Here is a 15,777-nt window from a genome sequence, read left to right as displayed (position 1 = left end):
AACTTATCTTTGGTAATCCTCTTACTAGATCAAGTTTAGAAAGTTTTGAAATGGTTTTCATACTTATATGTCCTGCCCTTTTGTGCCAAATCCATTTGTCCTTTTCAAGAGACACAAAACATGATTCATCAGGTAGTTCATCTAAGTATATGATATAAACATTTTTCTTTCTTGATCCATTGAAAAGAATTTTGTCAGAAGATGAGTGTTTGATTTCACATGTATCAGGTTTAAATATAACTTCAAAACCATTGTCACACAATTGACTAATGCTTATTAAGTTATGTTTAAGGCCTTCTACATAATGAACATTTTCAATTTTAGCAGAGTTTATCTTACCAATTGTACCTTTACCTTTGATGATGGCTGTCTCATTATTGCCAAAGGTAACTGATCCTCCTTCTTTCTTTTCAAAGGAAAGAAAGCTTTGTCTATCTCCAGTCATATGTCTGGAGCAGCCACTGTCCAAGTACCATGGCTTCTTCTTGACTGTGAGAAGACATTCCTGCATATGTTTTTAGCATGCTTTTAGGTACCCATATCTTTTTGGGTCCTTGATGGTTAGTGTTATAATGACTTTTCTTATGTTGATAAGAAGAGGTCCTATATATATGTTTAGAAGTCTGTTTTTTAAGATTGTTCTGAGAACATTCTGAAGAGTTAAGATTGTTCTGAGAACGTTCTGAAAAATTTCTCTTATGATATTTTTGTTGTCTAGATTTTCTGTAACAAAAAGGTTCAAGATGTCCTTCCTTATGACAGTAAGAACATTTGTATATAGGTTTATTAGGAACAAAAAATTTATTGTAAATTCTTTGATTATTGTAAGTTTCAAAACCTAGGCCAGTTTTACTAAAACTATTTTTCTGAGATCCTAAAATGTTTTCAAGGGTTTTAGTAGACTTTACAAATTTGGTTATATCATTTTCAAGTTTTAAAACATTCCTTTTTAGTATTTTGTTTTCTTCTTGTATGTTAGAATTAGTTTGTTGATTTTCTTTAAGTTCTTCTAATTTTCTTTTATGAGCAATTTCCATGTTTTTAATTATGTCTTTTAATAATTCATTCTCAGTTTTATATTCCTCTTTTTCTTTTGAAATTTTGATTACAACTTCCTGAAGTTGATCATATTTTTCATTTAATTTTAAGCTATCATGAAAAAGATTATCAAATAAATATTCAGTTTTTTGACATGAAGAGCAAGTTTCAGGGTTTACCTCTTGTGTTTCTGATCTTGTCATAAGACATACATTTGCTTCTTGCTCTTCTTCTTCTGGTAGTTCATCTAGCTCATCCCAGGTTGCCATCATTGATTTCTTGACAGGAGGTTTTCTAAGTTTTGGACAATCACTCTTGTAGTGTCCAAATTGGTTGCATCCATAACATTGGATTTTGCTCATGTCAACTTCAGGTTTTGCACCATTTCTTTTATTTGGAAATGTTCTCCTCATTTGATTCCTTCTCATCATGAGTCTTTGAATTCTTCTTGACAGAAGTGCAAATTCTTCCTCATTGTCTTCATCAATCAGATCTTTGTTAGAGAAGATTTCATTTTGTTGAAGGCATTCTTCTGATTGAGAGTCTAATGCAATCATCTTTTTCTTTGGAGATTTATCCTCTTGAAGTATTGCTTCATGAGCTTTTAAAGAGCCAATCAAGTCCTCCATTTTAACTTCAGAGAGAGTTTTTGACTCTGTGATGGCTGTTACTATATGTCTCCATTCTTTAGGTAGACATCTTAGTATTTTTCTTACTCTTTCATGTGTGGTGTATGTTTTTCCAAGAGAGTTGAGCTCATTTATGATGATGGTGAATCTTCCATACATCTGATCAATGGATTCATCTTCCTTCATCTCAAATAACTCAAACTTTCTTACACCAATATCAATTCTTGTTTCTTTGACACGACTGGTTCCTTCATGATGAGTTTTGAGAGTATCCCACATTTCTTTAGCATTTTTGCATTGCATAATCCTGTCATATTCTTCCCTGCACAAAGCACTTTTAATAAATAATTGAGCTTTAGTATTTAAGAGTACCCTGTCTGCTTCAGTGGTTGTCCATTCAGCTTGAGGCTTTGGAGTGGTAGAATCTTTTGCCAAAGGTGTGTATTCTCCATTTTCAATGACTGACCACATGTAGTTATCTTGTGATCTTAGGAATAGCTCCATTTTATCTTTCCAGTAGTAGTAGTCATTTCCTTCAAATAGTGGTGGCCTAGTTGATGATCCACCTTCTGAAATAAACTTTGCAGGTTTTGACATACTTCCTTCCTGAATCTTTTCCTCTAAGCACTTGTTAGATGCTCAACCTTTAGAGGCAGTGCTCTGATACCAATTGAAGTAGCAAAGTTTTTCACAAGAAAGGGGGGGTTTGAATTGTGAACCTTTTTAAATTTAAACTTAAGTCACAAAATTAAAAGGTTAGTAATAAAATTAATTTTGTGCTCAGTGAGATCGTTCTAAGAATGATCTGTGCTGTGTAAAGAAAAACAGATGCAGAAAATAAAAGTTTAAGGGAAAGAGAATAAACACAAAGAGTTATCCTGGTTCACCCTTAATCTTTGGGTTACGTCCAGTCCCCACCTCCTGTGAGTTTGTCCACTAGAATCACTTGAATGTTACAGATCCAAAACTTACACAATCACCTTGATCTTGACCTAAGATCAACAACTTACCAAAGCTCCTAGAGCTTTGAACTTTCCTAGTCAACTTGACCAATCTACACTCAATCAATAGTCACGTATTGACTTGAGCAATTACAATATGAATGATTTGTTTCTAAGCTTAATATCAAACTCACTATAAAAGAGAAGCTTAGATGAAAAGCACTCTAAAGAGATTTGAACTCAGATTTACAAAAGAGTGACTATAAAAGGACTTTGAGCTAAAGAGGTTTAGTGAGATATGTATTGCTTGAATTGCTTGGAAACTCTTGCTCTTTCCCTTGGACTTGATTGCCTTTTATAGATGCTTGCTTGAGTTTGAAGCTTGGCCTTCAAGTATATCAGTTAGAGAGTAAAATAGAGCTGTTACTCAGTGCTCTATATGCAGCAGACAATTTCTGCATAATGTGCAGATTCTCTGTTCAGTCTTGGAACAGTCTTGATTTCCTTTTAGCTTTGATCCATAAGATCCAAATAAGTATGAGCTGTTGCCAAGTGTATATGAGTTGTTTCTTACATCCTTCCACTGTCATGTATCAGATATAGCCGTTTGTATGCTCAGAAAAAGGCTTATGACAGTTGGAGATGGTTTTGAAAAAACTGTGTGCAGATCAGTCTTGCATTGGTCTTAGAACAGTCTTGAAACTGTCTTGCCTGCAACAGCCAAGGTGATGAACCTTCATCCTTCCTTCCTTTGTGGTGTGCAGCTGTTTAATAGCTTAAGAGATGATCAGAGGTAGCCTTTAGCATGAGCAGAAAACCAGCTGGAATAGTACATGAGCAAATGAGACAAAATGTACTTCTATGACACCACATTGAAGAATGTTCCAAGATGGTCCTTTTGCAAGTACCATTACAACTCATAGAATAATTCTGGTTGTTCCATTGTGATTGGTCCATGATCTCTTATCAGATGAGCTTATTGGATGGCCAATACTATGTTTGATCAAAGCTCATAGTTTCCTCCAAGACAAGTGACTAGAAAAGCATATATCTTAAAGTCCATCACATGTTGTTGATCCCAAAAGAGATTATTTCCTGTAGTGATTTGGTCCATAAATCCATTGTAAAGTGCTTATTTGTTTTGTTCTTAGTTGACTTTAAAACCTAAAAAGCACTTATACCAAAACGTGCTTATTTGACAAAAGCTGCAGTCTGTCTGCTGAGAATGTTCTTAGAATGGTCTTGAAACAGCTTTGCAGGATTTTTACTTTGCAAATGGTTTGTTAGAATCTATTAATCTTATGCCACTCAAAAGCACTTGTTAGATAACAAAATGATCAGAATCATTTAAAATATAATTAAAGATGTTTGTAATCTTTAAAACATCAAAAGTGGATTTTGCCTCAACAGTTATCGCTAGAATTATCGTTGTTTTCATGCTCTCCAGCCATGTGAAGATGTTTGATTTTTCGTCTAGTTGCTGTGATAGGCTGGGATCAAATGATTTTACCGCAGCCCCACGGTGGGCGCCAAAATGTTCTGGTAAAAAACAAGGGGGTTTGTATTATTGATTAAATGGTGTGATTACACTCAGTTCAATCCCAACAACCCTGGAAGTTTTATAAGTCAGAATTCGATCAGAACATAGGGGTTTGTATTATTCAAGATTGATAACTGATACAAGTATGTCGGAGAAGAAATTGAATCTCTTTACAAGAATGAAAATATGGTGGTTTCTCATGATGAGAGTGAGTCTATGTAGAATCCGTGAAAAATTCTCTTGTTCTCTTGAAGAAGATCCTATTTATAGGCAAAACATCTCCCTCTTGTTGCTTGATAACCGCCTTGCTTGGAGAGGAATTCATGGGTAGTGGGCGGTTACTTTCCTTCTTCTCCAAGCTTCTTCCTTCTTCTCCAAGCTTCTTCCTTCTTCTCCAAGTTTCTTCCTTCTTTTCCAAGTCATGGTGGATCACGCTTATCATGTGTTTTTCATGGTTGTTTTCACATTTCTCCTTTAGATGCTCCCATTGGGCTTTTTCGTATTGGGCCTTAACAAATCACACCCTGGTCCATGGCCCGGTACACTCTCTGTGAAGTTTTTATCGTCATTTTTTATAGGCTTAATTAGTTAATTGGTCCCTTAAAAATATTTTATGTTTCACAATGGTCCCTTAAAGAAAAAAAGGTCTGGATTGATCCCTTAAAGAAAAAAAGGCACGGATTGGTCCCTTAAAGACATATATGTTTGTCATATTGGTCTTTTCCGTTAAATTTTAACTCCAAATATAACAAAAAAATTCAAATGGTTAAAATTTTAAAAATTAATAAGGTTTTTGGTGAACCACTTACACTTAATGACATCCACAATTCAGTCAACTAAACTACCGTTTTTTTGTAAAAAATTGACGGAAAGGACCAATTGAGAAACAAATGTGTCTTTAAGGGACCAATCCGAACTTTTTTTTTCTTTAAGTGACCATTATGAAACCTAAAATATCTTTTAAGGGGCCAAAAGACTAATTAAGCCTTTTTTATAAAAGTAAGACATATTCTCCCTTCTCAACTAAAATTTTTTATACGCATAATTATGTGAATCTACAAACTTGAAGAGTTTCATGAGTCTTACCACTTAAATGAAGTGTTGATGGTGTCTTAACCATTACATAAGTGAATTTGTCAAAAACTAAATAAAATCTCGGAATTGAATAGTTTTATTTTATCTTCTTTCCATGTTCCAGACACATGTTAACATTCTAAATAAATAAATAAAAATTGTTGCGTGTCAAAATAATAATAAGACCAGTTTGTGTTAAAATATGCCCGCTTATTTTTTTTCTCAGATGAAGTGATAAATCCACTGAAATTAAACTCACATAATTGTGGCACATGTGGCACGTGTGTAGACGCCACTGATTCCGGGTCCGAACCCAGGTCACGACGTCCGGCCTAATAATTTCGACATTTTATTTTAGTTGAGCTATGACTTATGAAACAAATATGCCGACTTAATTAGCACTTCCACTTAGTAGTGAGAACAGAGTTTGTGAGTAATTAAGCACACTTGATTAGCACAGAAAATGGGAGTAAGATAAGAAGGATTTAAGCACATGTAAAAGCGCGTTTGTGTGAGTAAGCAATTCTACTACTATAATGCATTCAGTGTCTCCATGCACCATGTGATGGGTCTCACCTTTCTCCACCATCTTCCCACTTTCGCAATAAATATTTCCAATCTCACTCAACAAACTATAAAACCATTCATCACTACCATTAATCTCTGATTCTTCACTCTGCCGACCCTTTTTCCCTCTCTCCCCATCATTCATATGTACATAATATACATTTAGATCTTATAGTCTTATACTATACAAAACAAACCAACCAGTGTGTAGCACCATTTCACAAACAATGGCTCCACTACTGTACTTTGGTCGCACTAAACTTCTCCTCTCTCTTCTTTTCTTCCTCTCTCTTTCCATTCTTTCTTTCACTGCCACCTCTCAATCTCAACAACTCAATAGAAAACAGTTAACAAGTTCTACAAGAACAATGTTAGAGTTTGAAGCTGAACAAGAAGAACAAGAGTTTCAAGTTGAAAAAAAGAAATCCAGTAGTACCAAAAACCAAACCAAGTTGATCAAACCAAACAATAACCTGATTTCCTCAAAAAACCAAACCAAAACCATCAAATCCAATACCAACAACGTTATCTCCAAAAACCAAACAAAATCATCAAAAGATTCAAAACCCACCGACACTTCACTCAAAAAACTCAACTCCACAAACTTCAAAACCAAGAAACTAAATTCAACATCAAAATCCTCCTCCAACAACAACAAAAACTCCACAAAATCAACTTCATTAGATCTTGTCAAGAAAACAAGTGGCGGTGGCAGTGACAACAAGAACAAAACATCAAAAACCACCGCCACAAAAACAGAACAGAGCAAAAAACAGAGTAACAAGAAACAAACACAACCTAGTAACTGGTTCTTCGATGAAGAAGACACTGATTTCGTTTCAGAGTTTAAAGATCTACCAATAAAATTCCAACAAACACTTCTCCCAGATTTAGAAAAAATCTCAACAACTTCAAAAGCTTACATCACAAAAGCCAACAAAGAAATCACAAAAAATTTCAAACCTTACGTTGGAAATAAATACGCACCAACCATAGCAACTTTACTCTCTTTTGCATGTGTTTTAATTCCTTTACTTTTAGCATCACTTCTTTTCAACAAAATTAAAGCTTATTTCTCTCTTCAAAAGCTCTTAATTTTCATTCAAGCTTATTTATCAATCTATTTTTCTATTCTTTGTTTCTCTTCTTTAATCACTGGTCTTGAGCCTTTGAGGTTTTTCTACTCTACTTCGCAGTCCACCTATCTTATCCTGCAGGTTATTCAAACACTTGCTTATTTTCTTTATCTTTTATTGCTTGTAATGTATCTTCTTTTGGTGTTTTCAACTGATTGTGGTTTGGGCTCGAAGTTATTGGGCCTGGCCCAAACTTTTGTGGGCTTTGCTGTTGGGCTACATTACTATATGACGGTGTTTCATAAAGTCGTGTTGCGGCAACCTCCTAAGACTAATTGGAAAATTCACGGGATTTATGCCACGTGTTTTTTTCTTATTTGTTTACTTGCTACTGCTGAGAGAAGGAAAAAGACTTATTTGGAAGAAGGTGGAGAAGAAGGGAAGAAAAATTAGCTATACTTACAAAAATTACAATGTTGTTATTTTTTCCTACATCATTTGGATTAAGAATTCGGATTTATTTAGAGTAGTTTACTTTTTTTGGTTACTATTATATGTAAATTTCTATTCTTTAGATTGATTGAATAATTTCATGTATATCTAATTTATAAAATATTATAAATTAGATATAATAATTATTTAATAAATTTAAAAAATAAAATTTTCTTATAATAATGACAGAATGGAGTATCGATCTTATTGGAAAATGTGATTTAATGTAATGCCGCAAGGCTTTGGCTTATTAGTTAAGCCAACATTAAGGTTCGTTGTATTTATAGGTTGTAGTGTTATATGATTATAATTTTACAATTCATCATATTAAAATTTTTATATTGTATTTAAGAGTGTTTAAATGAAATGATACGAATCTCTTCTAATTTGATTATGATAATTTAAGCATGCAACAACGTTACACCGCATAGAGAGTCGTTCAGGGTAGACGGTCTTCAGCTACAACCATGAAGCAGAGGTCATCGTGTTGAAAGGTCTTCTCTAAAAATATCTTTTATTTGCGCAAAAGAAATCTTTATATTATGAAAAATCAATATACTTCGTTTCTTAATTCGTATCTTAATTTAGTGTCAAACTAAAACTTTAGTGCATGAGTGCATTATTACTAGTCGTAATATATTTCTCACACAAGCTAGCATTACCTACCTTGTTAAGATTTGAATTAAAAAGTTAAATTTGTTATGTCCTATGTGGAATGTGACTCTACTTTTTTCATTTGTTGTTAATGAAAAGTGCTGAATCTATTTCTACTTTTCCTTAACATGGTTTTGGTCCTTTTGGATATCATTTGTGTTGTGTGTGTCTTTCAGTACTGTTTCAGCTGTTGCCGCGTTGTATAGTGATTTGTACATTCGTTATTTATTTACTATTTTAAGAATTTCCTTCTAAAATATAAAAACGTCTATTAGATGATCACAAGTAGTAACTATAATTTGTCCTCTAGCAATAAGAGTCAGGAATGTCAACATGGTGGGTGGAGGCGGCAGTACACACTACTGGTCGTGTTGCTACTCAGTGGTCTCCAGTCCACTAATGTTGTTATCTTATCTGTCTCCCTTTCTATAAATTATCAGATGAATGTGTGTAATTAATTGGTCTTCTCTTCTTTTACTTACTTATTAGACCAGATTAAGTAGTATATCTTTGCATATAAATTCCAAAATATATCCAGGTTAAATCATGTAAATTAAATAAGATGTTGTTAACTGTTTGAGTTAAATTCTACCCTGTTTAAAAAATGGAGGCCGAACACTTTATAGGTGAGAGAACCATAAATCTAACACCTTAAGGTTTTTGGTTAATGTGTGGTGTTCAACTCACTTATATAGTTATTTATAAATCAAATGTCGATGATTCCTCAACAGCCCCTCTTGACGACCCAGTATTCTAAAAGATTTCATACATATAATTAATACACATAAAGCTTAACAAAAGTATGGTTGTCCATATGGGAAAAATAACAAATTTATTTATTTTTACAAGAAAATTAACTAGTTTTTTTGTTTACAATGACCTATGGATCGAACTCAGTACCTATAGTGAACTACCCGAGATTTGTTTTTGACCGTTACTAACCATTATATTTCTTAGAAATGAGTATTGGGTCCAACTCATCCTTACAAAACCGATTTGTAAGGTGAGAATTGCCTTTAGTATATAAACACTTAGTCAGTCTATTTCTCAACCGATGTGAGACTCTTAACAATATTTCTCTCTTTCCTTAATTTTCTCCTCATCCAATCTATAAAAATAGCTAATTTCTTTGTTATTTATCTCTTTCTTATTTCTCTATTTTCTAAATCAAATAAACAAATACAGTGTAAGAGACCCTAGACTCTTACAAATTAGATCAATTTATATAGGATCTCGACTCGTAATATTTTTAAGCATGAGTAAAAATTAAAAACTTGGCATTTTTGTTCGTGTGTATAATGTGTCAGTAATTTTTAAGACATAAATTGAAGATACATAATTGAAGGTACTAGGAGAGGCTATGATAGTAATTGAAAAGGAGCACCGACATGACATTACAATTTACACACACCATATGTGTCGGTGCAATGTAACGTAGGCAGGTGTCTTTGGCCATATGGCTGTATGTCTGCAGCAGCATAACAGAACCTCAAGTAACCTCAAACAAACTTCCTCATGTGCAAAACAAATGGGTATTAATTATGTTATAAAAATCAGCGTTAAATTTTGGTCCTGTGTTTGTGTACTGATGATAATGGTGACTTGACTTATCGATCGCCATTAAATTAGTTGCAAAGTCTCCATCTGGGTAAGTGATGATTGCTATGGTATCAGATTACTACCAGAAGTCACTATCGTGTGAAATTAGGCACCTTCACAACATTAGGCAATATTTTAGAATTCGGAGATCGCCTAACTTATCCAAGTTGGAATGAGACTCGCGACGACTGCATCCTTTTTTAAGCCAATGAATGTGAATTACAGTGAGTAGCAAGCAAGCGAATATATAGAGCATGACATAGTTTGCCAGGAATAGCGGCCTTTTCTCTGCTAGGTCTTTCACCCCACACCAACCAAAAAGGCAGGTTCATCAACCCTACGAGGGTTATTATTTCGCCATTATTGAGCTTGGTGCGTGGATATAAATGGTGGATGGCTCGATAGCGTAAATCTGATAAAAGGCGGTCCAATGGATCTTGCAGAGGCTCTGATAACATCTTAGAATTGGGAAGCCTAATCCATATCTACAAAACCAGCTTGTAAGGTAGAGATTATCCTCACTTATAAATACACATTCAGGTCATCTCGCAACCGATATGAGACTTTTTAACACAATTCTTGTGAATTACTATTGAGTAATGTTTAAGTAAAATTTACCATGCTCTTCTGTTTTACAATATTCAGTTAAACCTCCATTTGAGTTTTAATGGGATTTAATGCATCGTGCAATTGAGATTTACAAAGTACACACCATATAATCTGTAACCTAGGGATGACAAAAAAACCCAAACCCGAGAGACCATCTGAACCCAAACCCGAGAGACCATCCGAACCCAAACCCAAGTCAACGGGCAAAATCCGATTTGACTGGGTTTGAGTTTGGGTTCGGGTGACACTCGATAATATGGGTGTGGGTTTGGTATCAGTCAAACCCACACCGGAAACCCATACACTCACCCGAAATATTTTATAATTACCTAATTACCCCCATAGTCTCCCTCAATTTCCTTGGAAGACCTTAATTTTAGTTGTAATTTAATTTCTTGAAAGTTTATGTTGTAATTTCTTGAAAGTCTATGTTTGAATTTTCTTGGAAGACCTTAATTTTAGTTGTAATTTAATTCAAAGTCTATGTTGGAATTTAATTTCTTAATTTTGTAAATTATTTTCAAATGTGCTGCGGGTTTGGGTGGAAAAAACCCGAACCTAATGGGTGTGGGTGTGGGTGTTGTTTTGCCACCCGAACAATCTTTGGGTTTGAGTTTGGGTTTGAATTTGGGTGATGATTTCAGGTGTGGGTTTGGTAAGTGTTAAACCCGCACCCATGGGCGTCCGGTGCCATCCCTGCTGTAGCCTCCATTTAAGTCTTGGAATATGGAAATTGTTGGAGTATAATGAAAAATATATGAGAGTGAGAGGAGCATATATGGGTATAAAAAAAAATCTTTCAAAAGAAAAATAAGTTGAAAGGCCTGTTGAGCTTGTAGCTAACCTCTACTGAGGCCCGATAAAAACGAAGTTTCGAAGTATTACATAAATGATACTAACACCCCCAAATTTATTACTACCTCTTTAATTAATTTTCCGCACACAATTTACATTTATCTCCTATATTGTTTTCTAGAAACATTTTTCATCTTTTCTCCATTTCTAGAAACAACTTGCCAAACATATTGAGAGAGGAACGTTGGGTTATAAATTGAATTGGTTTAAATGTTGTGCATAATGAGAGTTGTTGTGTTGAGTGGAATTTGGATTATTATTATTATTATTAGTGGGGATGATGTCCTTCATCTTTTCTAGAGGTTGTCATTGTTGTCCTTTGGTGTTTAGCATTAAAGGAGCAACTATATTTTTGCAAACAATGAGAGTAGGTTCTTTACCCTTGAAGCAATTGAGGTTAATTTTAAGCTAGCTAATTTGACTTGTGTATGTGGCTGTGAAGGAGTTTGGGGAGCTGAGAGAGAGAATAGTGATTTTGGAGTCAAAGACTTTTTGAATTAATTATGGGTGTCTTGGTTGTATCGTATTTTAAAATTTAATGTTCATTTAAAATATAGCTTAAATGTTTGTTCTCATTTTCTCCGAATATCCAATAGTCAGTAGTGTCTAGGGTTGGAAATAGGCTAGATCGGCCTACAGGGGGGCTATGCCTAGTCTACATAAAGTCAGGTCAAAAATAGAGCAAATTAATATTTTTTTATAAGTTTATTTAGCTAAAAATATCAGACCACAGACCATTAAAAAGTCTTTAAAAGCTACGAAACTGTTAATATGAATAATATTTTTACAACAATTTTTGTTTGATGTATGGATATATCAGGGATAGGTGCATTGTGCTCGAAAAATAGCGTCAATTTTGCTTTCCTTCGCAATGTATCGGTAGAGGCCAATCTGCTTTGTCACAAGTGTTGATGGGTTCAGTTTGGCATTGAGATGACTTTGGCTTTACATTTAAGCTATGTTTTAAATGGGGTGAATTTCTTTTATGTTTGAGGCACATATTGTGCCATTATTTAGTATAATTAATTTCATTTGCATATTGCCTACAAATAAGAACAATGCACCAACCGACTAATATAATAAAACATAAAATCTTACATACATATAAGAATATTAAAATAAAATAAAAAACGTAAAAAAAAAATACCAAATTCACAACTACAATGTGAAGCCAACTCTCACTCCATACTTGGAGTAAGAGTTAGAAATAAAAATGCACACATCAGAAACCTATTGTACTAAAATGAGGTCGATTCAACAGTAAACGAATTTGCATTATAATTTTACATTGATAGATTTGAGAAAAACAATAATCAATTTATCTTATTCCTTTGGTGGTTGGTTGCTCTCCTCACCAAAATACTATCTTCTTGTAACCATATATGGCACTGTCTCCCCTCTTATGTTAAATAAGTGAGACATGACAAACTAATATATTTGAACATTTTCTTCGTAGAAAGGAAGTCAAATATCCAACATATTATCGACATTATGAGTTGAGCTAGATCTTACAAACTTAGACACAATTTTTTTTTCTCCGTTGCTTTTTTTCTTCCATACTCTACTAGTCCCACACCCGTGCGATGCACGGGTGTTATGCGGTATTTTATATTATAATGTTGAAAAATCATTCGTATAAATTGAAACAATAAATATTATGAAAATTATAATAATAACATCAATAAAAACAAAATAATAATAATAATAATAATAATAATAATAATAATAATAATAATAATAAAGTGATGTTCCTTAAAAAAAAAATATAATAAAGTGATGTAAATATAAGATAGATATTAAAGATGTGTTTATACATTTCGAAAAGATTACAATGGATCCTATTGCATCTACCAAAATAAGTTGGTAATCCATAAATTGTCATGTCACTATGAAAACGGTTTATGGTCATACTCATACACTGTGGTTAGATTAGTGGTTGCACAACTATCTAGGAATTATATATATATCGATGCTTATACATTTAAAAAACTTATTTATACATCAGATTTGAAGTTACTTTGGTATCTTCTTCATTAACATTGATTAGCAATATCTTTAACTCATTCTTCAAAATAACTATGGAAATGACAACATATAATTGACCATGGAAAACAATCGATGTTGAAACATAAGTTTTTATTTATATTATAAATCTCATTGGAGGATTCTGAGTTGGATAAACTACTTTATTATCTCTTACAAAAAAACTACTGTATTATCGAATTTGACATTTATATTAATTTGAAACTTATTGGAGCAAAAATAAATCAACTTAACTCATACTCAAATATCGAATATGATAAAAATCATACAGGACATAACAACCATTAGTAAACTTTATTTTATCTATTTTTTTTACTAACATTAGAAAGTAGTCCTGACAATTGACCAACTCCTTATATTTACAAAGATTGGACAAAAGATTATTAGCAAAAACATTAACCTTTTTGAAAAAAAAACAATAAAATACAAAAAATAATAAAATGAACAAACAAATGTAAATGAATAATAACCCAAAATAATAATAATAATAATAATAATAATAATAATTACAATTAGTACCCCACATTAAATGAATGTAAGTGGATGATATGGCTAAATGAAAAGTTTTCATTGGTTTGTGGATTAGGGTTTAGATAGACAATTCCACAACTATCTAGGATTTATATATATAGATTGAGTGTATATTAAAAAGTCATAAGTTTATAAATGTAGAATATGAAAAGTATAGAGATGAAATAATAAAATAATAATAAATAATAATAATAATAATAATAATATAAGTAGAAATGATGTGGCATTGTAGAGTGATTTATTTGGATTTAAATGGATGATGTGGCTAAATGAAATAATTTGATTGGTCTAAGTGGATTAGGGTTAGGAGAACTATTTAGGAATTATATATATAGATTTTTGTTTGACAAGTTTATTGCTATTGTTTTTGAGTAAGATATCAATATTAAAACATTTGTTTATCGAACTCATGTCTTTTAAATATTTTTCTATCTAACTAAAATTTTGGGCTCAAGTAATTAGTGAATTTCTCTTACGACGGATCATTCGAAAGAACTTGATTTCGATTTCTAGTGGTAAGACTTTACCTACCTCGTTGTCGAACTCTGAACTATTCACGCAAAAATTTGGTGAGGACTTTAATTGTAGATATATACATATGGAAGCAACTATTTTTAGAAAATGTGTTCGATTTATTGGTATTGGTCTATGACATGGGTTTCAAGAACGCGAAATGGTAGGACATTATTAGTGTGACTCAATTCTCCCATTCCGTTACGAAATAGTGGGACATTATTAGTTGGACTCAATTCTCACGATCCATTATGAACATAGTACAAGTATCACCACTATGTTGTTAAAATGAATACTCATTGACGTTTAAAAGAATTCTCTTTGAAAAATTCATTGTCATTCAGGGAATACCCTTCGCAAATATATATCATTAAACTAAAAATCACAATGACATATCTTTTATATTATAAGCTTGTATACACAAGCAAATCATAAACCCTAATTTGTTTTTTCTGTTTTCCCTCCATTTTATCTTGCAATTTTTATTAAAAAATAATACAATTTTGTCTTGACTAGGATTCGAACCCACAACCATTCAATGCTAGGCAATATTTCCAACCACTATGGCAAGTATACCAACTGTGATTAAAATTATGTGCAATAATCGATAAACACCATCAATTTTAAAAGTATACCATATCAAAATTATTGCTGACTATATTATTCATCACGAAATATTTTTATGTCTTTCCCGATCAATGATTTTTTTCTACCAGATCATAAATTTAGAGAATAATTATCATGTGAGATTTGGAAAGATATTATCACGTGTGATTTGGAAAGTTATATATATATATATATATATATATATATATATAGAGTCAGGATCCGTTGACACCAACTAGTTTGACACCAAATGTTACACCTCTCAATAACATTTTAACCGATATAAATTTTATAAAATCCACCGTTGGATTGAAAGTTTACATCATATAGATCATTTGTGTAAAATTTCAAATAAATCCAAAATCATTTGATATGTTATTGAGATACATCAAAATTAACGGTTTTTGTATTTTTTTAAATGCCGTTAATCTTTATGTGTCTCAATAGCATATCAAATGATTTTGGATTTGTCTGAAATTTTACACAAATGATCTATATGATGTAAACTTTCAATCCAACGGTGGATTTTATAAAATTTATATCGGTTAAAACGTTATTGAGAGGTGTAACATTTGGTGTCAAACTAGTTGGTGTCAACGGATCCTGACTCATATATATATATATATATATATATATATATATATATATATATATATATATATATATATATATATATATATATATATACATACTATAACACCTTCAACAATATTGAAATTTATTAAAAAAAAAAACATCTTTCACATTTCAATGTCTCATGTAACCTTGCTTATATCACTTTTTGTCAAAAAAAAAAATGGAAAAAGAATTGATATTTTTTAAAAATACCCTTTATTTTTACGTTAATGTATCAAAACATAAATTAATTTTGTTTAACTCATTTTTAACCAAAATCAAATCTATCAAACTCAATTCTGCTAAATCAATTTTTTTTTTGCAATACAACCAAACACAACCATAGTCATGTCACTAATCACATTCATTATTTTGATTTTAACATTGCAGATTTA

At 32.3% G+C, this 15,777-nt stretch overlaps 2 protein-coding genes across 2 annotated transcripts; one reads left to right on the top strand and one right to left on the bottom strand.

The window, feature by feature from the left end:
• Nucleotides 1-431: 431 nt before the first annotated feature.
• Nucleotides 432-2,296, bottom strand: LOC123904973. The gene has a single exon (XM_045954576.1). The coding sequence runs from the start codon at nt 2,262-2,264 to the stop codon at nt 432-434; it is 1,833 nt and encodes a 610-aa protein (XP_045810532.1). The 5' UTR covers nt 2,265-2,296.
• A 3,385-nt stretch (nt 2,297-5,681) lies between these two features.
• LOC123903949 lies at nt 5,682-7,691 on the top strand. Its single transcript, XM_045953636.1, has one exon. The coding sequence runs from the start codon at nt 6,017-6,019 to the stop codon at nt 7,316-7,318; it is 1,302 nt and encodes a 433-aa protein (XP_045809592.1). The 5' UTR covers nt 5,682-6,016; the 3' UTR covers nt 7,319-7,691.
• The last annotated feature ends 8,086 nt before the right edge of the window (nt 7,692-15,777 follow it).

This window comes from Trifolium pratense, linkage group LG2 (genome assembly GCF_020283565.1).
Source record: "Trifolium pratense cultivar HEN17-A07 linkage group LG2, ARS_RC_1.1, whole genome shotgun sequence".
In the NCBI taxonomy this organism is placed as follows: Eukaryota; Viridiplantae; Streptophyta; class Magnoliopsida; order Fabales; family Fabaceae; genus Trifolium; species Trifolium pratense.
Note: the sequence above shows the minus strand (reverse complement) of the source record. Positions and strands in the feature narration are given on the sequence as shown.

Bases quoted from the DNA above. Each gene is read 5' to 3' on its own strand.
- LOC123904973 (XM_045954576.1), bottom strand. From the start codon at position 2,264: ATGTCAAAACCTGCAAAGTTTATTTCAGAAGGTGGATCATCAACTAGG.
- LOC123903949 (XM_045953636.1), top strand. From the start codon at position 6,017: ATGGCTCCACTACTGTACTTTGGTCGCACTAAACTTCTCCTCTCTCTT.